This window comes from Orcinus orca, chromosome 8 (genome assembly GCF_937001465.1).
Source record: "Orcinus orca chromosome 8, mOrcOrc1.1, whole genome shotgun sequence".
Taxonomy (NCBI): Eukaryota; Metazoa; Chordata; class Mammalia; order Artiodactyla; family Delphinidae; genus Orcinus; species Orcinus orca.
Window position 1 is genome coordinate 100768523 of NC_064566.1, and position 21460 is coordinate 100789982.

At 48.5% G+C, this 21460-nt stretch overlaps 1 protein-coding gene across 5 annotated transcripts in view; it reads left to right on the plus strand.

Annotated features, from left to right (window-relative positions):
* Positions 1–21460, plus strand: part of PKNOX2 (PBX/knotted 1 homeobox 2) — a 256856-nt gene that overhangs the window by 206053 nt on the left and 29343 nt on the right. For all 5 annotated transcript variants that reach the window (XM_033407436.2, XM_049713227.1, XM_049713225.1 and 2 more), the window contains 2 exons: positions 8585–8756; positions 19631–19819. In XM_033407436.2, coding sequence (XP_033263327.1) covers positions 8585–8756; positions 19631–19819 — 361 coding nt within the window. The remainder of the gene's footprint in view (positions 1–8584; positions 8757–19630; positions 19820–21460) is intronic.

The window sequence follows — 21460 nt, forward strand, 5'->3', positions numbered from 1 at the left end:
TCTCTCCATCTGGTGCCTTTGAGGGGAGGAGAGGAGGGCTGGCCGAGCGCTTCCTTCACACTTACTCGTCTGCCCCTGAGACCCTGCCAGCCCTCACCCCACACACCCAGCAGAGCCCAGAGGAGAACTGGGGCCCTTTGTAGTAACTGTGGCTGAAGCTGCCAGATGGCTGTAGCTGACCTGGGTACCACAGGGGAGTGGATTCCGGGCCCGAAAGAACTTTAGGCTTGTGTCTCAGAATCTCCGCTTGCTGTCAGTGCTCGCTTCGTTCATTCATTTGTCCCCATTCATTGATCCTCCGAATATTTATTGATCCTCTGCTCTGTGCCAGGCACTGTGCTGGAAATTCAGAGGTAAGACGAGTTCGTGGACCAGAGAAGCTCCCCATGTAGTGAGGAAGACAGATCTGTGCACAGACAACTGTAGTCAATAGAATTTAATCATTGTCCTGTGGGAAATAAAAATAAATTCTTACTGGCAGTGTTTTTTGGTTTCAAAAATGGGGTTCCGAGGTCCAGTAAGTTGTCCTTTGCCCCTCCTCCTCCTCTTTCTGTGCCTCTATTTGAGTTGGCATGTGGGCTTGTTTCCCTGCCAAATGAGTCAGTAGAGATGGGATTATACATTTATTGGAGTGGATAGCGTCCATGTTGACCTGAATAAGAAAAGGTGCCCCTGTGCCATTCCAGGGAAATGGAACAAGCGTTAATTGACAGCTTACTGAGTGCCAGACACTCTACTTGTTCCTTCATGTAATTCTTAACAATAACCTCTGTGGCAGGTGGCGTTATCCCTATTTTATAAAATAGGAAACTGAGGCTCAGAGAAATTCAGTAACTTGCCGCAGAGTCACACAATTAATTATCTGTCTCCAAAGTCTATCCTTGAGGTGGTGATGAAGGTGCCAGGAGCCCGGGGCCACCTGCTGTCTGTTCAACTACCATGTTCTCCACTGAGTCTATGCAGGAGAAACACTGACAAGAAAGCTGAGGCCATACTGTGAAGCACCGTGGTGTGCTCTGATGATGCTGACTCTGTTTTATCAGCATCAAGGAGAGATTGCACTGTAGTTCTCAGAATGACTACTTGGAATGGGCCTTCTGGCCATGAAAAGATGCCCAGGAAAGGGGCAGGAGTCGTCCTGAAAGGTGCCTCCAGGGTATTGTCTCTGATTCTGTGATCTCAATGACCTGACCTGGGGCACTAGAAATAAAGGGTTACAATGCCAGTCCCCGGGTAGGGTTTCCAGGGTGGTGGGCCTTTGACAACTTGAGACCTCCGCTGTGTGTGTCCGTGGAGACCAGGTTGGGTCGCTGCTTGCCCCCCTTTACCCCCACCTCACTGGCCAGTGGCTGATGTCCTCTGCACAGGTCTGACCCTGACCAGGCTCTGGTCCCACTGCCTCATCACCAAAAACCTCCATCCAGAAATGTTCCTTTCCTACTATACCTTCCCTCCTCTGGACCGTCCACTCTCATCCCAGCTAGGAAGGGTCAAAGGCTCTGACATCCCACCCCGTCCCGATCGGAGGAAACAGCCAAGCCTCAGGGGGTGGTGAGCGCTGACACTGGGCTGTGAAGGGAGGTACGGGACAGGCCTGGGGGCTCCAAGGCCAGTCACAGGGAGAGGCAGTGGACAGCCAGGCAGGCTGCCACACACTTGGCTGGACCCATAATTGAGGTCTGCAGTTCTGGCCAAGGTCACAAAGGGAGGGATGGCTGAGAGGCTCAGAGGTGACAGAGTGGCATGACTGTGAATCACAAGGTTTACCACCCAGAAAGGGAGCTCAACACTGATGTCCCCTCATGTGTGTGACTGTCATCGCCACCCCCCAACCCCAGTCTGTGGGGCTCTGTTTCCCTCTTCATATCTGTTCCGTGTTTCTTGTGTTCTTCGCGTTATAGCCTCTCTGAAGCACTATTTAAAAAAAAATTTTTTTTTAATTGAAGTATAGTTGATTTACAATGTTGTGTTAGTTTCAGGTGTACAGCAAAGCGATTAAGTTTTATATATATATATATATATATATATATATATATATATATAAGTTTATATATTCTTTTTCAGATTCTTTTCCTTATAGGTTATTACCAAATATTGAGTATAGTTCCCCATGCTGTACTGTAGGTCCTTGTTTGTTATCTGTTGAAGCTCTATATTTTGGCATCCTTTCTTTTTCCTATCTCTGCTTCTCTGTTTATGGCCCTATGAGCAGAAAGAAATGTTAAAAAAAAACGTTTTTCTTAAGCCAGGTTGTCCAAGGAGGAACGAAGGGAAGCAGAACAAAGTCCACTTGTCTTCTTTTGAGTCCTTTTAGCAAAAGGAAATGAGCTTCAGCCTTATAGGGGAACTTGCAGTTAGATACGAGTATAAAAATTACCAAGGAAGTTATGGTCTCCATCCCAAGAGGTCTTCGAAAATGTTAGGGAAACCTATTGGGCCATCTGCGGTGAGAACATCTGTCTTGAAAGAGGGAGGAGTAAAATGGAGGGCGCGGAAGCTCTCCTGCCTGAGGATGCTCTCAGAAACCTCACTGGAAATATGTGTGTGGGTGGGGGGATGAGGGGGGCCCGGATCGCTTTGCCCTCAAGAAAATCTGGGGCTTCAGCGAGGGGTCTCAGCCTCGCTGCTGCTGGAGAGAGGGTGACATTCAACTCTGCACAGGGCTTCAGCCAAAATCCTGCCCTGTTTAGGCCCAGGCCCTTTGGGGCGCTCCCAGAGGCAGCCCTATGCACCCTGGCCCCAGACTGGGCATTTTAGGCCCGCGAATTTGGGTGATGCAGAAAACAACGAAGGCAGAAATGTCAGAAGTAATTAAACCAAGCGATAGCTTAAACCCCTGTAGAAATCAACACATCCGGTTTAATCACCTTCTTAAGCTAGCACAAGACTGCAATTCTGTGGAGAGGGGTTCTTTATTTCTCTGGATCGTTAATAAGAACTGTATATCTTGAGTTTGCTTTTGGTTCAGATGCTCCTGGGGAGAGGTGATGAGGGTGGGCCTGGGGGTGGGGACTCCGAAAAGAAAACAAGATATAATAAAATCTTATTTGAGGTCCTCTCTCGCCCCCCGCTCCTGGCACTGTCCGCACTCGGGGCAGCCCGCCCTCCCGGCACCCAGGCAGAGGCACAGTGCTGAATGTGATAAATGAGGCCATTAGAGAAATTCATTTCTCTTTATTAGTCTGTGTCAGATCCTTTCTATTAGTGGCTGGAAACGACCTCTCTTCTGCAGTAAAATGTCATGCCAGTTCACTCCTTTTATTTGTTCTGCACCAACGAGGCTCAAACTCTCCCTGAATTAGTGCAGTGAGATTTATTTTCTCCAAATTTTGAACGGCTTAAGAGAGATTGGGGGGGGTGGCAGGGGGGTCGGTGGTGGGATGAACTGGGAGATTGGGATTGGCATATATACCCTAAGATGTATAAAATAGATAACTAATAACCTGCTGTATAAAAAAATAAATAAAATTCAAAAAAATAAAAATAAAAAAAAGAGAGAGATTGGGCTGGAGGGGGCGGCCAGGTGGGAGGCGACACAGGGAAAAGTGTGGAGAAAGGTCGGGGAGGGAGAAGGCGAGCTCTTCTGGAAGTCAGACGTCCTCGGCTCTCTGGAAATAAAGGCTAATGGCCATCTTTCACATCTCGTTCATCATCGTCCAGACACTGGGGACCGAGTTTCCACGTTTCTGCTTCCAGCCTCTGAAGGGTACTGATCCACGGTGGGAGAGATCTGGACAGCGGGAAGAGGAACTCCTTAAAACCCATTTTCTAGTTGGACAGACTGAAGCTCAGGGAAGGTCAAGAATGACAGGACCAGTATCCCACGCATGACTGGAAATCCCCCTTCCGATCCCCTGCCTGGCTCAGACAAGGGCATTCATGTCCTGGGAGGGTAAAGTGCCCAGCCCTCCTGGTCTCTGCCCTAGTTTCCCCACCCCACCCCAGGCCCGCAGTGGAGGCTGCTGGAAAGGACTCCTTGAAGGTGGCTTCCAGCCTCTTCCCCAGTCTTATGGGGGTGATGTTGGAGGATAGCTTAAAATATAGGTCAACGCTTAGGCAGGTGTAGGATGGGCAACTGGGGAAGGGGCTGGGAACTGGGCCGGGAACAGCCTTAAAGAAGGCCATAGCATCACTGCAGCCACAGAACCCATCTGAGTCACTGGGAAACTGAGCCTGTTTCTCAGGGGTGGTACAGAGCATCTCAGCAGTCCCCACACTTGAGATAGCAGGTAGCGGTCAGGGTGATCGAGAGATGCAGGTGGATAGAGCACGGGAGCCACAGGCAGCCCTACCAACCCTGGCTATGGTTCATATGAAAAGCTGTGGGTGAGCACAGATGTCATCCGAACTCCTGGGCTCCAGGGATCCAGGGATCAGGGCGGGTGGAACCAGAGGCAGGAGGCTGGGGAGGGTGAGGTATGAAGGGAGGATTGGGGAACTGATAGTGCAGCTCAGTCAGGGAGGGGCTGGGGAGAGGGGCCATGGCAGCAACCAGGAGGCCTGTTCTGTGCTCCACGGGTCCTTGCCTAACTTGGGGGAGAGGATGGAAAGCACGTTTTCTTCTACTGAGAGATGGCAGAAGCCATAGAAAACACCCCCAGATATGCCCTCGTCACACACACACACACACACACACACACACACACACACACACACACACACGGGAGATCTGACACCTGCAGGGGAGAGGTTTATAAAATGGACCAATGCTAGAGCTGTGCCTGGAAGGTGCACGCTGTCCCCCAGTGGAGGGGACAGTGCCTCCACCCCGGTCCCCAAAAGCCCAGCTCTGTGCGAGACCTCGAATCTAACTGCTGCTCATCTCTTCGACGTCATCTCCCTCCGTTCGCCTACCTTGCTCCAGCCACAAGCACCTGGATTTTGTTCCAGAAACATGCCAAGCTCATTTCTCTCTGAAGTGCTTTGCGTTTTCCCCTGCTTGGCATGCCCCTCCCTCTGACCTTTGCCTGACTGCCTCCTCTGTCCTTCCAGGCTTAACTCAAATGTCACCTCCTCAGAGAGGCCCTCCCTGATCACTATCCTCCCTGCAGAGGCCAGGGCAGTGGCAGACGAGCTCACCCTTTCCCCCCAGCCCAACTCCAGAGCTGGTAGCTGGGAGACACAGTCACGGGCAGCTCCCTCCTCCCCGCCCCACATGCAACGCACGCTGTGTACACAAAACACATGATGCTCGCACACGCATTGCATACAGATAACACGTAGCCCTGCACACACACTGCATACAATAGAGGGCATAGGCACCCTGTATTCACAGCACACAAACTCCACACCCCAGCTCCATACACACAACCCATGTGCGCATAGTACAGCAGAGACGTAACACCGTGTGTGCACACGCAATAAAAACACCTAGGGCAACCCACTTACACAACGCTCACACTTGTTCTCGTTGACAGCCTACATTCAACCCAGGCGCACGCACGTGCACTGGCACACCCACACACCGTCAGCAGCTGCCCACCCTGCCTCCAGCCGGTGAGGAAGGGACGTGCAGTGACTGCGGCCGCCGTGGGGATGGGGCAGGGGCTGCGCCCCCCACCACCTGGCACGATGCTGCGGATTATTAGTTCCTGGTAATTTAGTGCCCTTGTACGGAGTCGATTTGTGCCTTTCACTCCTAATTGATCTAGTGGCTGTTTAAACGGCAGCAGGCATCTGTTGAGAGTAGGAAGGTTCATAAGGCGCAATAATTCATAACACCGTCTGGAATTTGCCTTTCATGTCCCTCAGCTAAACCACTGCAGGTCTCTGCTTAAATCACAGCCATGAAGGCTTCCTTTGGTATTCCACTCAGGGCCGGGAGAATCTTGCATTAAACTGGGATCAGGTTAGATTAGACTATAATATGCTGCGGTATTAGTGGCTGCAAATGAAGACTTATACTGGAGTTTAACCCCTTCACCTGGTTTTCTCTTTGTCTTCAGCGGATGGCTGAGCGAACCCATTGTTTTCCCACCAGCTTCCTGAGGGGGCCAAATAGCTCTTCTAGCAATTTGGGGCTGCAGATGCGCTACCCTCAGATATTGACCCTTTTTTCCTCCAGACTGTGACCCAGCCTGCAGCCTTGGAGCCCAGCTATTTACGCATCAGCTCCCCAAACAAGGGTCAGGGAGATAATGTCTAGAGACAGCTTTGCCAAGCCACGCAGCTCATCTGTGGCAGGAATTCATCTCCCCTCAGCCCCCGCTGCCCCCGAGCTTGAGTAGAATGACCAGTAGGTATAGGTTTGAGTGTGGATGGGTCTCAGCACCTTCTGCCTTTCTGCCCAGAATTATTGGAATCCCAGGATGGGACAGGCTCACAGGGGTCCCCCATCAGCCTACAAACACTATGCAGGCTGAATGTTCAGTCCTTCTCGGCATGTTTAATCATAGCGTGCTGGAGGGAAGAAGCATGATCTGTTTTCATTTTCAGGACTTACTGTGCTTTCCAATATGGTAGCCACTAGCCACATGTTGCTATCTAAATTAAAATTAGTTAAAATTAGACAAAATAAAAAATTCAGTGTCCTAGACATGAGAGCCATATTTTATTTATTTTTAATAGATCTTTATTGCAGTGTAATTGCTTCACAATAGTGTGTTGGTTTCTGTTGTACAACAGAGTGAATCGCTATATGTATACATATATCCCCATATCCCCTCCCTCTTGAGCCTCCCTCCCACCCTCCCTATCCCACCCTTCTAGGTGGTCACAAAGCACCGAGCTGATCTCCCTGTGCTATGCAGCTGCTTCCCACTAGCTATCTAATTTTATATTTGGTAGTGTATATATGTCAGTGCTACTGTCTAACTTTGTCCCAGCTTCCTCTTCCCCCACTGTGTCCTCAAGTCCATTCTCTATGTCTACGTCTTTATTCCTGCCCTGCCACTAGGTTCATCAGTACCATTTTTTTTTTAGATTCCATATGTTTGTGTTAGCATACGGTATTTGTTTTTCTCTTTCTGACTTACTTCCCTCTGTATGACAGACTCTAGGTCCATCCACCATGGACGTTGCTTAAAAAACTAAAAATAGAATTACCATATGACCCGGCAATCCCACTACTGAGCATATACCCTGAGAAAACCATAATTCAAAAACAGCCATGTTTTAAATGTCCATTGGCCTCATGAAGTTGGTGGCTACCGTATTGGACAGCAGAGATTGTAGAACGTCTTCATCACCTCAAGAAGTTCTGTTGGGCAGTGCTGGCTACAGCATCCCCGTTGGCAGAAGCCTGGGGACCAGACCCAACATACATACTTTCTCCTCTCCCAGCTCGCAGAGCTCACTCAAAAAGAAGGGAGCTAGATGTTGTGGTTCCAGGGCACTGAGGTGAGCAACCAGAGAGGGATGTGCCGTTGCTTTTTGGGAACCATGGTGGGAGGGAATGGGGCTCCAGAGTCCAGTGTCAATACCCATGTAAACACATGTGCACGTGCCGGGTGTGAAGACATAGTTGTTCACTCATGCTGCAGAGAACTGAGAACGAGATGCACTTGTATATGCAAATGGGGTCACACACCTAACATGTATATATTCAACACAGATTTATTAGTGTCCACATGCCGCTGCTAGACTCTGGGCAGACAGTGAGGAATGAGGTGGGCTGAGAGTCTAGTGCGGAAGACAGGTGGTAAAGCAAACAGCCCCGGGAGCCCTTGGCACAGGTTGAGGGGAGGGGCAGTCAGGGAACCTTCCCAGAGTGGGTGATGTCGAAGCCAAGACCCATAGAGTCGCCAGGTAAGCACTTCAGCTTACATCCATCCATCACAGAACCGTCACACACATGCGCACACTCACACTCACGTATTCATCATTCACTGGTTCATTGTCAGTCACCGAATATTTATTAAGTGCCTGCTATCAGCGCCAGGGCAAGGTCTTAAGGATACAGTGATCATTGAGACAGAGACAGACTTGGAGGAAAACACTGGACAAATAATGATGCAAAGAATTATTTAATTACAGTTGTGCTAGGTGTGTGATGATAGAAACGTGTAGGGAAGTGTTACACGTGTGACTGGGGTGTCTGACCTAAACTGAGTCGGTCAACAGATGCAGGACAGGTGGAGACTTCTGCCCACCACGTGTGACGAGTACTCAGGTCCACACCCCGCCATGTACACTTGCAAACACACAGGTGCTGCCCTCGGCTGGCTCCACGCAGCCACGGGAGGGTGTGTGACCAACCACGCATGTTCACATCCAGCACTTTTCTGGACATTTCCCATATTTCCTTCCCAGATTGACACTGAGCCAGAAATGGACACCTACTTCTGGGAAGGGTTATACCCAGCATGCCTCATCAAATATCTGTGCAGTTTCTCCGGACAAAGAGAAAAGTTAGGCCCCTGGTGGGGAGGGACAGAAGCCTCTGAGGAATCAGGAGACTGAATTCTCTGTGCCAGGGCGTGAAATGCTGCCGTCTAGGCTGACCATGGGGACTGGGGCCTTTCTCAGGGAGTGGGACCCTGGGAGAAGAAGTGACGGCAATGTGGGAAGGGACCCTGGTGGCTTCTGAGCCCCGACGGCAGCAAGTCTCTGAGTGCGCATGTGTGAGCTCTTGATGTCCCCGCAGGCACCCTCTTTTCCCGCTCCTGACGCTGCTGTTTGAGAAATGTGAACAGGCCACGCAGGGCTCGGAGTGCATCACCTCCGCCAGCTTTGACGTGGACATCGAGAACTTTGTCCACCAGCAAGAGCAAGAGCACAAACCCTTCTTCAGCGACGACCCAGAGCTGGACAATCTGGTAAAGACCCTGCAACCCCGCCCTGGCTAGGCTCTCCCTACCTTCTGATGCCCTCCAGATGCCCTAGAAGCTACCCTTTCATTCATGCATTCAACAAAGAAATTTGCATGCCCCCTGTGGGCAGGCACTAGGTGTACCCTTCCAGCATCTGAGAACCTTAAACCAAGAGTTGCATGCAAAGGGGTTGCTGCCAAAGCTCTCCCCTCCTCTGCCACTGCAACACTAGTAGCATCACCTACAACCCCCTTGCAGTGCAGACGCGAGGAAAGGAGGCTCATGGCGCCCAGAATGTCTGGTGTAGCTGTTCCAAGAGCTAGAGCCCTGGCACGCTGGTAAATCTGTCCTGGGCTGCCCAGAGAGGAGCTGATGGCCATGTGCTACAGTGTGGAGGGTGGGGATGACAGGCACCGTCAAGCGGATCGGTGGATAGGAAGACCGGAAACAGAGTCCCACTGAGCAGATCAGCAGATGTCCTGCCCATTTAGGGGGACGCAGTAGATCAGGCTCCCAAACCTAGCTTGTCATCCACATCATCACTACAGCTTTGAAAAGCACACGGGCCTGGGGCCCACCACCTGGAAAGCGTGATTCAGTAAGTTTGGTGGGACCTGTGAAGATACATTTTTAGAGGTTTCCCAGACAGCTGCAATCTTCCATAAGGCTTGGTAACCACTAGATTAGATGATGCCTGAAATTCTCATCTAGCCCTGGGAATCCTGTTGAGAAAGAGAGCTGTAGAGAGGGTGCTCTGTTTGTTCATCATGACAGCGGTCATCCTGGGATTATTAACCAAGTTCTTGATTTTCCTGTGGGTGGGTTACCGAGATGATGCAGGGTGAATTTGGAAACTCTGAAAAACTCTTTCTTCCACAAATTGATTGATTAGAGCACTGACCTCTTGCAGTCAGAGTTTAGTTAGTACCTACTCCCAAAAGAGAGACAGAATTAGAAAAGCAAATGTGACTCCAAAAAGGAAGGAAGAAAAACACACACACACGGCGCACCAGCAGAACAGATTTAAATGACGTGGGTATTATCCTGTGTTGGGAATTATCCACCCCACTGCTTCTCTCAAGAGTTGATTATGCTCCTTTATGGAGGCCGGAAGAGCTACCAGGAGAGCCCCCCAGCCTGGCCTGGAAAGTTGTGAAGTATTATGACGCGTTTAGAGGACAGAGGATAAGCACCTGACCGGGGTCGGGAGCGTTAGTGCAGATTTCTGGGAGCCGCAAATCCACCTCGGCTTGTGCCTGGCCCTCCCTCTCCCCTGGCTGGGATTGAGCGGACATCCTTCCTGGGAGCCCAGACAACTGTCTCTCAGGTCCCCTAGGACAGCTGTCCCCGTGCAGGTTCTCCCGTTGGTCCAGCAGTAAGTGCAGGCTGGCCTGGCCCTGCCCTGCTGTTCGGTTGCTCAGAATCTCAGAACCGCAATTGTGAATCAGGTCCTTAGAAGCTACACCCGCAGCAGCCACGGAACCAGGAAGTGAGGCAGCCGTTTCTGCAGGAGCTGGAATGGGCACTCCTCTCCCTTGACCCCAAAAGAGACTGAGGCCTAAATTGGTAGGAAATACCTACAATAGGCTGAGTAATATGAAAGAATTTACACCTTCAGAGGTAGGAGTCCTGGGGAAACAAACCTCACAGACCTTGCCCACTATCACCTGCCAGGTGAGCTATAGACGACCCCCCGAGGACAGCCTCTTATTCTAGCCCAGCCTGGAAAATACCAAAAAGTGTGGCCGCCTCCGTGTTCTCCCCTGGCCCACACTACCTGGGTCTCTCAGAGTTCTGTTCACTCAAAAGACTCAGATTTCTTCATTAATCCAACAAAACTTAGTTAGTGTCTGCTACGTGCCACACCTGACCTAGGCACGCGGATGTTGTAGGAGCTGCCCCAATGGCCCCAGACCCCCGGTGCTCCCTGGGCCTCTATCTCAGGGGACTGGGCTGGGAGTGGTCCCCTGGTGGAGCAGGCCTTGGACAGCCCACCTCCTCATGTGGACCTGATTTACCCAGAGTTAGCTGCAGTCAGTGACTGATGGATGGGTCGATTATTTAAATGGAGACCATTGAAGGAGCCAAGGACCTCAGCCCAGCTACACAGCTCACCCTCTGGGTGACTTTGATGACAGCTCCTTTGAAGCTCAGTTTCCTCGTCTATAGAGCCAATACGCCTGTCTCCTGTGACAGTCATAAAATATTCACGAGATGGCTTGTGGAACTAAGTGCATGGCACCCAGAAGGTTAAGGTCAAATGCAGTATCGCTAAAGCCAGGCATTCCAGCCACCTCACCTCACCTCCAGGCCATCAGAGAGACTGTGTGGCCTGAAGCCTGAAACTTTACCGGGCGTGGGGGGAGGGTGTCAGGCAGTGCCCTTTGCCACCCCACTTGTAGTCCTGTGTCGGGAGGGGAGAGATGAAGAGGCCGATCACAGGAGCCATCATTAGAACAAGAATCATGCAGCCAGCACAGCCGAGATGCACATAATTAGAAATTAGAAAAAGGTCAGATCGCGTCATTATCAGCTCAATCAGCTGCTGAGTGCCACAGCCAGTTAATTTGGCATCTGTGTTTTTTACAACCCCACACACGTAGCCCAACGGACTGTAACTCTTTATCCGGACAGATATACTGCGCAGCGGAGCAGGGACATAAAATGAGACCCCAAGCAAATGAGCTGAGATAATTGAGAGATTTATTTTTTATATATATGTGTGTCAGGGCGGCTTTCCTTTGCCCTTGAATGTTGACTTTCACAGATGGGATTGTCAGGAGGACACTAGGATCCCCCGAACTCTGTCCCGCGCTGGGCGCTCGGGTCCTGCCTCCTCCCCAGCTCCCCCAGGCCCACCACGGGCACGCGGGTCCTCCCCCTCCAGCTGGTCCCCTCCTCTCGTCCACGCAAATCTCTGTGTCTACCTGCCCCGCTCCACGGTCTCTCAGACGAGTTCCCATGGGCACTGCTTACTAAGCTCTGCCAGAGATGCTCAGAGACCAGAGAAGTTCCCAGAGTATAGGTTTCCGAGGGAACCTCCCTTCCCGGTTAGCCAGCTGCCCGAAAAGAAACTTAGAATCCCAAAATGCTGGTGGGGAAACCACGAGTGTGGAAAGCAGCCCATTTTATAGATGGGGACACTGGAGTCTGGAGAAGGGCAGTGACTTGTCAGCATCCAGGTCTGCTGGCTCCTTGCACGCCATCACCCACCTCTCTGCTTCCCGGGGGGTAACAGATGCCTCATTTATACAGGGCACCACCAGCATCTCTCCCCCTGGTGCCCACGCTCTCTGAGCCTCTCCACCTCCCCATTTCAGTGCCATGCGGGTGGCTTTCCACCCCCATGGTGGCTAAGCTGGAATGCTCCCCCGGGGATACCCTCACTCCAATTCCCACACCCACCCAGCGTTCACCAGGCCTCTGGCACCTGGCCCTCGGATCCCCTGCTTGGGCCCAGCAGCCTCTGACTGGCAGTTGGTCCAGTCTGTAAAATTCGCAAGTTCCCCAAACCCCTTTGAAAGGTGAAAGCTTTTTGTTTTATGAAATCTGATTTACGGGCCCCCAGTGCAGGGCCGAGGTTTTATATATTATGCAGGATTTCAAACCGAAGCTCTAAAACGTACGGTTTCAGTTTCATGCATGGAATTTTTTTATGTGTAACTTTTTTAACGCTTACGGGGCACGTTTTAATGAGACCCTGGTGTGGCTTAAGATTATAGCTGCCTGACCGCAAAACCAGCTCCAAAATGGGGCCCCCCAGGCCCCTGGGCCCACTCTGAAGAGGCAGGGCCAGAGGCCAGAGGCTGTGAATAAGGAGGCCAGGCAGAGCCCTGGGCCCACCGAGACCGCGGGCGGCCCCCTTCAGAGAGCCATTCCCTTCGGCCTCCCGCCCACGCTCTCTTCGCCTTGACGGTAGCAGAAAAATCCCACAAGACACCAGAACAGGGAAAGGAAATAATAATCAAAGCCAGTAATAATTAACATTTATAGTGCACTTACTGGGTGCCAGGTGCCGTTCTGAACACTTCCCCTGTATTATCTTATTTAATTCTCTTCTCAGACCCACAAGGCACAGATTATTATTATCCCCGTTTTAAGATGAGGAGATTGAGACACGAGGTGAAATCACCAGCTCAAGACCACACAGCACATACGTGGGTCAAATACAGGCGTGGAGCCCGGCCCACGCTCAGCAGTGACGCAGCCCTAGAGCCAGTCTTTTCTTAGTGCTTCCTCTGCACTTGTCTTTAGTTCTTTTCTGGCCAGATCTCATTTTGTCCTCAGTACGACTCTGAGGGGGTTGCTGTCGCTATCCTACTTTACAGATGAGGACACCGAAGTGCAGAGATCACGTGAACTGTCCAGAGCGTCCCAGTAAGAGGAGGACCCCAGACCTAGCCTCCAAAACCCGCTGTTCTCTAGCACCCAGCTCTGCTATTGAATTCTCACCATAGCCCTATGAGAGGGTTATCATTATACCCATTTTACAGAAGGGGGAATCCAAGACCGAGAGCCGTATAGTCAGTGAGTTACAGAGCTGGGGTTTGCGCCAGGTGGGTGTAACTCCTGAAGCCCACCTCTTTCCCCTGAACCACAGTGCTTCTCCAAACTCTGGGGACGTGGGAAGGGAAGTGTCACATTGCGACTTGAAAGCATTTGACTTGTCCTGCGAGGTGGCCTCCCTAAGCAGCCTACAGGCTCTGGACTTCACCTTTCTTCCATGTCCCAGGCCTTGTTCCAGTGACCCCACATTTCCAACTGCTCAGGCCAGGTCCGGCTGGTCTGGTCTGGTCTGGAAAAATTCCTGAATAGATTTTAGCTTTGGCTGACCTAGTGACATGCAGGAAGCGTCAGAGCACTTCAAGGAATGTGTGTTTCCCAATTTCTTCATCCGTAAATGAGGGAGAACATTCCAGCTTCCCAAATTGCAGAAGGAGGAGAGGGTAAACAGAATCTGCCCTCCAGGGCAAAGCTACCTCCCTCCCTGATTGCTGCCTGGAATCTTGCTGGTTACCTAATCTCTGAGCCTTGATCTCCTCATCTCTAGCAGAGTGATAACAGTGCCTGTGTGTCCCCATGTTTCTGAGACTCAAATGAGGTAATGGAGAGAGAAGCGTTTTGCAAATTGTAAAGTGCTACGTATATAAATGTTTTGAAAGGCAAGGCCAGTACTATCAAATGAAGAGGCCGCAATCCTACAAGAGAGGCCACTTTTCGGAAAAGTATTTGATGGTGGGGGGGAGGGGCGTGTTGGCGTAAGAATCCCCATATAGCACACAGCTCCTGTGTGCCCAGGACATACGTGTACATGATCTTATTCAGTGTTCACCACAACTCTACAGTGTAAGTATTACCTATCAGCTTACATTTATAGATGAAGTTAAATGACTTGTCCAAAATACCCCGGGCAGCAAATAGTAGATTCAGGATATCATGCCACGCGACTTCCCAGAAAATTAGAGGCCCCGGTCCTGCGGGCTTTCCTGAGACTTGTGGGGCTCGTGTGCTGTGATATGAGACTGAAATGCAAGGGTGCATCTCGTTTTGCTTTTGTGAAGCCCTCTGCTCAGAAGAAGAGGGCTGGTTTTTTATTTTGAAAGAGAAGGGAGGGAGAGAAGCTGAAAGATGAAGCAAAACTGAGAGAAAAGGAATGAAGGATCCACTCATCACATTTGATGACGATGTTAAATTAAATGGAATTGTTATTGCACTAGAAGATTTGGAATAACTTTTTACATGACCCTGATCACTTAGGAAAAATAGTTTAATATGTCAGAGTTTTATTCTGATTTAGAGGCAAAAACCCAAAATTGCATAAAAATAAGATAGAGGATGATTTACTAAACATAAATATAGAAGAAAAAACTGAGGATGATGATTCTTCCACCATCTGAAACTGGAACAGCAACAGAACAGCAATAGAAAAGCCAACAGGATATTAGAAATCATTAAAAGAGGTTGCGAAAGTTTATATGCATTTGCTTCCCTGTGGTTTATAAAGCACTTTCACATTATTATCTCTTTTAGCCGTTATCAAATCTTGTGAGACAGGGATGAGGAAAACTGAGGCTCAGGGAAGTCGTGGAATTAGCCCAATGTCACCCAGTTTGTAAATAGTAGGTCTGGACTCAAATCCAAGCTGTCTGATGGTAAATCCCACAGGCTTTGCGCCAGGCCAGGCAGCTGCCCCACATTAATGGCATTGCCCGTTTTTTCCTCTAATACTGAATAGGTCCTACATATTCATTGCCTTGGAATACCATTATGATTTACTCTATGTTCTTAAATCTTTAAACCAAGTCTATTACCTCATAAAAAAGTAATCCTTCACCTGTACTTTATTAGACCAAAATGTAGGTCCACTTTTGGCCACCATGCACCAAATCTATTTAAACACATTGCATGCGTATTTCATTTGAGCAAAGCTATTTTGGGTAGATTTTACTTTTTATTTTGTTCTACTTAATTGTATTTTCTGATTCTTTTTACCTAATGAGGATTTATTGGCTATAAATAGATAGGTGCACTTTTCTGTGTGTATGGGTGTGTATGTGTGTATTCACGCAAAGATTTTAAAATGAATAAATAAAATGTTGATTGAAAATGAAGGATAGTCCAGTAAAGGAAAGCTCAGAGAAAGAAGAAAGAAGAAATGAAAGGAAGGAAGGAAGGGAGGGAGAAAGAAGAAAGGTTTAAGGAATTAGGATTATTTTGTCTGGGGAAGACAAAGCTAACTGGGCAACTTATTTAAGTCAGAGGTCTTGTCCAGTGTTTGGCATATAATGAGACTCAATATTTGTTGAATGTATAACATTAAATTAAGGGAGCTTGTATTGATGGAAGCCCTGGATGTTCTCGGTGCCTACAGAAGGCTGAGTCAGCACTTTATATTAAGGCAGCAGAGATTGCAGTACATGTTTGGAAGAACTCAGCAGATTGAGAGAACATGGAGATGGCGTGAGGTGGTAAGAGAGCCTCAGGAGAGGAGATGCAGCCATGTGTCCGGGAGGGTTTGGACCATCTGGTCACCTAGAGACTGGCCTAGATCATCTCACGTGGTCCCTTCCAGGACCATCAGAAGTCCCTGTAACGTTCAGAGAATCAGAAAACAGAAGGCATCTGACAGTCCAACCCCCTCTTCTTACGCATGAGGAAGCACGCTGAGGTACTCTGGCTCCTGCGGGCCAGGCCAGAGCAGCCGAATGCGGGAACATTGCCAGGGAGGGTTCTGGAAATCCTAAACTTGAGTTTCCTGGATGCCCGTACTTCCTGTCACTAAGCCACTTTCTCCCTAAACCATGCACCCTATCAACTGACATTTTCTCTATGTAAATCCTGAGACCCTTAGTTGCCGGTGAAGCAACACAGGCAACATGGCTTCACGCTCCAGCTCTGTCACTTACCGACTGTGTGACATTAAGCAAGTAAACTTCTACCTGTGGCCTTCATTGCCTTCAACTGTAAAATATGGGCAATAATGGTACCCACTTGCAGAGGTGGTTATGTGCAATAAATCAGGCATGTGCTGGGTTTAACACAGTCCCTGAGACATAGTAAGAATAAGAAATGTTTGGGTATTGTTATCCATCAGTCAGTCAATGAGTATTTATTAAACACCATATATTGTCAAGTAGAAAATTTAGGCAAGAGCAAATAATTTATTCAGTGCCCGACTCCATCTTTTGGTCCAAATAATCTGGACTAAAGTCACTCTTATCCTCTTTGCCTGGGACGGCACAGTCTCCTTTAGTCTCAGCCCCACGGAGGGGGCATCCCGTGAGGACAAGACCCTGTGACTGAGCCCTGCTTGAAAACACACAATTGTTGGTTTCTGTCTTTGAGTGACACTTAGTCTAATTCAGTACTCAGAGCCTTTAATTAGTCAAGCACAATCCCTACCCATCAGACAATCCAAATGCCAACCTGGGGGCGCCTCACTTGCTCTCCACTTGAAATGCAGATGAAGCTCAGAGTGGGTGTGGCCCTGGCTTCTAGCCACGCAGCATGACACACCTGATAGGATTCTCTGGGAGCGATGCCCATCCTTGTTTTCCTGGGCATCAAAATGCCGGCCCAAAGCTAAGAGGGATGCTTATATATTGCTTATGTCAACCTAAATGGTCTCCAAGGAGAGCCCCACTTTTTTTTTTTACTTTGTGATTTGATAGAACTATAGATTCACATGCAGTTGTAAGAATTAATACAGAGAAGTCCTGATCCCCTTCTTGCATGACTGGAATACAGTTTGACAACCAGGAAATGACAGTGGTATGATCCACCAACCTTATTCAGATTTCACCAGTTTTACATGCAGCCGTGTGTGTGTGTGTGTGTGTGTGTGTGTGTGTACTTCTGTGCCATTTTATCATATGTGTAGATTCATGGAAACACTATGGTAGTCAAGATACAGGGCAGTTCCTCCCTCTCTCCCCCACCACATCCCTTGGCAAACACTAATCTGTTCTCCATCTCTAAAATTTAGTCATTTCAAGAATGTTATATAAATGGCATCACACAGTATGTAACCTTCTGAGACTGGCTTTTTCTTTTCTGCTCAGCATAATTCCCTTTACATCCATCCAAGTAGTTGAGTGTATCAGTAGTTTGTTCCTTTTTATTGCCTAGTACTATTTCGTGATATGGATGTACCATAGTTTCTTTATCCATTCACCTGTTGACGTGTATTTTGGTTGTTTCCAGTTTGGGGCTATTAGAATAAGGTTGTTTGGAATATTCACATACAGGTTTTGGGGGAGCAGATGTTTTTATTTTTCTGGGATAAATGCCCAAGAGTTGGAGTTGCTGAGCTGGGTGGTGTATTCAGTTTCATAAGAAACTGTTCTGCTGTTTTTCAGAGTGGCTAGACCATGTTTCATACCCACCAGCAACATATGAGTGGTCCCGTTTCTAATTCCTTGCCAGCATCTGGTGTTACCTCTATTTTTAATGTTAACCATTCTGATAGGTGTATAGTGATATCTCATTGTGGTTTTAATTTGCATTTCCCTGATGGCTAATGACATTGAACATCTTTTCATGTGCTTATTTGCCATGTATATATATATACTCTTCAGTGAAATGTCTGATGTTGTCTTTTGCCCAAGTTCTAATTGGATTGCTTGTTATTTCACTGGCTAGTTTTGAGAGCTCTTTATATATTCTAGACATAAGTCCTTTGTCAGATATGTGGTTTGCAGATATTTTCTCCCAGTCTGTAGTTTATCTTTTCATCTTCTTCACAGGGTCTTTTGAAGAGCAAACATTTTACATTTTGATGAGGTCCAATTCATCAAGTTTTCCTTTTCTGGGTCATGTTTTTGGTGTTAAGTCTAAGACCTCTTTGCGTAGCCCTAGGTCCTGATGATTTTCTCCTGGGTTGTTTTTTTTTTCTAAAAATTTTATATGTATGTCTTACATTTCAGTCTTTGATCCATTTGAGTTAATTTTTGTATAAGGCATGAGATTTAAATCAAGGTTCACTGTTTTGCTTGTGGATATCCAATTGCTCCAACACCTTTTTTGAAAAGCAATTTGGCCATATTTATCACGAGCCAAAGGTATGTCCATGGCTTTTTTTCTGTCACTTCCAGGACCTTGTCCTAAGGAAATAATGCAGAAACACGAATAAGCTAGAAGCTTGGAAGATAAGTCACTGTAACATGTTTTTTAATAAAGTTAAAAAATTGGAATTAACCTGAATGCCCAACCATAAGGAATTGGCTAAGTGTGGCACACACATGGAATGATATGCAGCAATTTAAAATGTATTTACGCAATAACTTTCACCTATTCAACAAATATTTACTCAGTATCCACTTGTGTTAGTAACGAGGATAATGGGGTGAGCAAGTTAGCCACCACCCCTCTCTTCTAGAAGCTTGCAGTCTAGAAGGGAGAATAGAGGAAACATTCCTGCCACTTAGAAAAATACATTTGGTAAACTAAGGGGAAAAACAGGAAGCAAAATTGTACATACCAGGTGATTGGAGCTGTGTTGAAATACACGCATGCGAAAAAGAACAAAGAAATCGTCATTCTTTTTAGGGTGATTAGATCAAGGGCAGTCTTTTTCATCCTCTGTTTTCCATACCTTCCATAGCACCTTCTTTTTATAATAATAACAACGATAAAGGGAAAAGCCTCGATTGAGAAATAGCTTCTTGCCTTGAAAAGGTTAGGAACGTCCACTTGAAGAGGCGGCAAACACACGTACCAAAGGGTACGCAAAAGGCCACCGCAGACAGTTGGGTGTCCCAGCACCCAGCTAAGTCATGCTGGACGATGCAGTCGGTCAACATGCATTGATGGGGTGTCTGCTAGGTGACTGGCATCACATGAGGTACTCAGAATACGTGTTTAAGAGTAGCCAGTCCCTGACCTCTTGGGGCTCTTGCAAGGAGCTCTGATCTCGGTCTTCCTCGTGCCTGTTCAAGGCCTCACACTTTGCAGCTCATGCCTTCCCTCAGGTGCTCCTCTCCACAAAACTGTAAGGTTGTCAGGGAGCGCGTAATGGTCCCCATTTGTCAGACAATGAGGCGCAGAGAGCTTAAGCACTTGGCCAAGGCCACACAGACTGTAAATGGCAGGCAGGGGGCTTGAGACCTGGCCTTCTAACCTCTAAGCACAGTGCTGTTCTCAGAATACCACACCTGCCTCAAGAACAGCTGTGATAACAGTGAACTCAAAGCAAGGAAGCAATCGGCAGCTACCCACAAGGAGAATTTAAATCCTGCGGGTGGAAAGCGTACATCCCTAGGGCGAGCATGGGCTCCTCTCTGTCCGTGGGCTTGGGACTTGTTCGGGGGGTGGGGGGCGGGCAAGGCAGTGAGGGGACTGGGATCCAGACACCTGGGCTCACCTCTCCTCCCCCTCCACAGATGGTGAAGGCAATCCAGGTCCTGAGAATCCACCTGCTGGAGCTGGAGAAAGTCAATGAACTCTGCAAGGACTTTTGTAACCGTTACATCACCTGCCTCAAAACCAAGATGCACAGTGATAACCTGCTCAGGAATGACCTCGGGGGGCCCTACTCCCCCAACCAGCCCTCCATAAACCTTCACTCACAGGTAACACACAGGGCTGGGTCCTGTCTCCTAGCCAGGCTCCTAAGCGAGGTGTCAGAATGTCTGAAGGTCCCATGGAGACCTAGGAAAATGGTTTAGACTGACTGTATCCTTTCACCTCTGATCCACTCCTCCTGCTATTTTCAGGCAGCTCAGTCCCTTTTTCACCCAGAGCTCAGCATACCAGGGTATCAGTATTCCCTAGAAGATGACCAGATCTGAGAGGGACAATGTCCAAAGGGATTCCTGGCTTCCTGGTCCAAGATATCCCAAAAAATGAGCACGAGAGTTAAGGAGATGGAGAGCTTTGCAGGAGGATGAGGCGGGGACGGAGCTGGGAGTGGACCCAGACATCCCAGCCTCGCAGGCTTCTCAAGGCAGCTGGAGCTCGATGAGCTCTCTGTGTTTTGGGAAGGAGAGTGTGGGGAAAGTGGGCCTTCCCTGAATCCTGCCCACCTAATAGGAGACAACAGCTTTTCCCCGATCATTCTCTAGTTGCTCACCCTGCCCTGGCACATCTGTCTCCCTGTGGTCCAGGGCCACTGTGTAAGTCACCTAAAGTCACCCCTCACAAGATTCACCAGCCACCTTCATCCTGGGAACTGGGAACTGTGGAAATGGCAGAGAATGGGCTCTCTCTCCAGGACAGAATATTTTCCCCAAACCTATGAACTAAGAAAGCTTCCTGGTGATACCTTCCCAACTCACTGGTGTCTATGTTAAGCCCTAGACTCACCACTTTCTTCTTCTCCCACTGAGCTCTTGAGTCCAGGACAGACACATGGAGGGTCCCCCAGGAGGTTTGCACTAGCCTCTGCCTACGAGACAATCAGGCTTGGGGATCCCGCTAAACTTTCTAAGAATGCTTGGTGAGAGGTGCTGGAAAGAATGCCAAAGAAAGGTGGCGCTATTTTTATCCTTAAGTTTTAAGGATCGAGACGTATAATCTCTCTCTCTAGGTTGGTGGAGGCAGGGGAAAGGACATGGTGACCCCTAGAAGGCCAGCCATGCCTTGTACATTTTGATAGCAGGAATCACGTCGAACCCACCCCAGTGGGGTCTCTGTGGGACTCGATAGTGAGTACTGTATGGGACACGAGGCCGGAAGTTTATTTCCTCTTCCCATTGCTTGAAATCACCAAATCACTTTATTACAGATCTAAACTCAGCCGCCCAGGCTTCTGCTTGCTAATATTCTCTTGAAATAGACTCATTCCTTCAGAGTCTTATTGTACTTTCCCTTATGATCAAAATTAGCAAGAAACTTGCATAAAAGAGGACAATAATTGCTCAACGAGCATCTCGTTTGTAATTTATTAGTTTCTATTATTGTGGGTTACCATGGCGATGCTGCGCAGCCCCGGTGATGGGAGAGATGCAAGATAGGAGCCAAGGAGGCTGTGAGGCCTCACCAAATGGAGATGCACATTTTTATCAGTAATTTTCATGAAAATAATAAGTGAGGAGTTAATGAGATGGAAAGCCATCCTGTGGCTATTGTGAATTTGTTTTAAGTGTTGATCTAATTAGAATGCATCGGTCAGGAAAAGTAATGAGGATTTAGTGCCTCACAGAGATGTAAGGATCATATCAGAAAATTAGCACAAGTCTTTGGAAATAATCAGGTCCTTGGAGAGGCCCTGG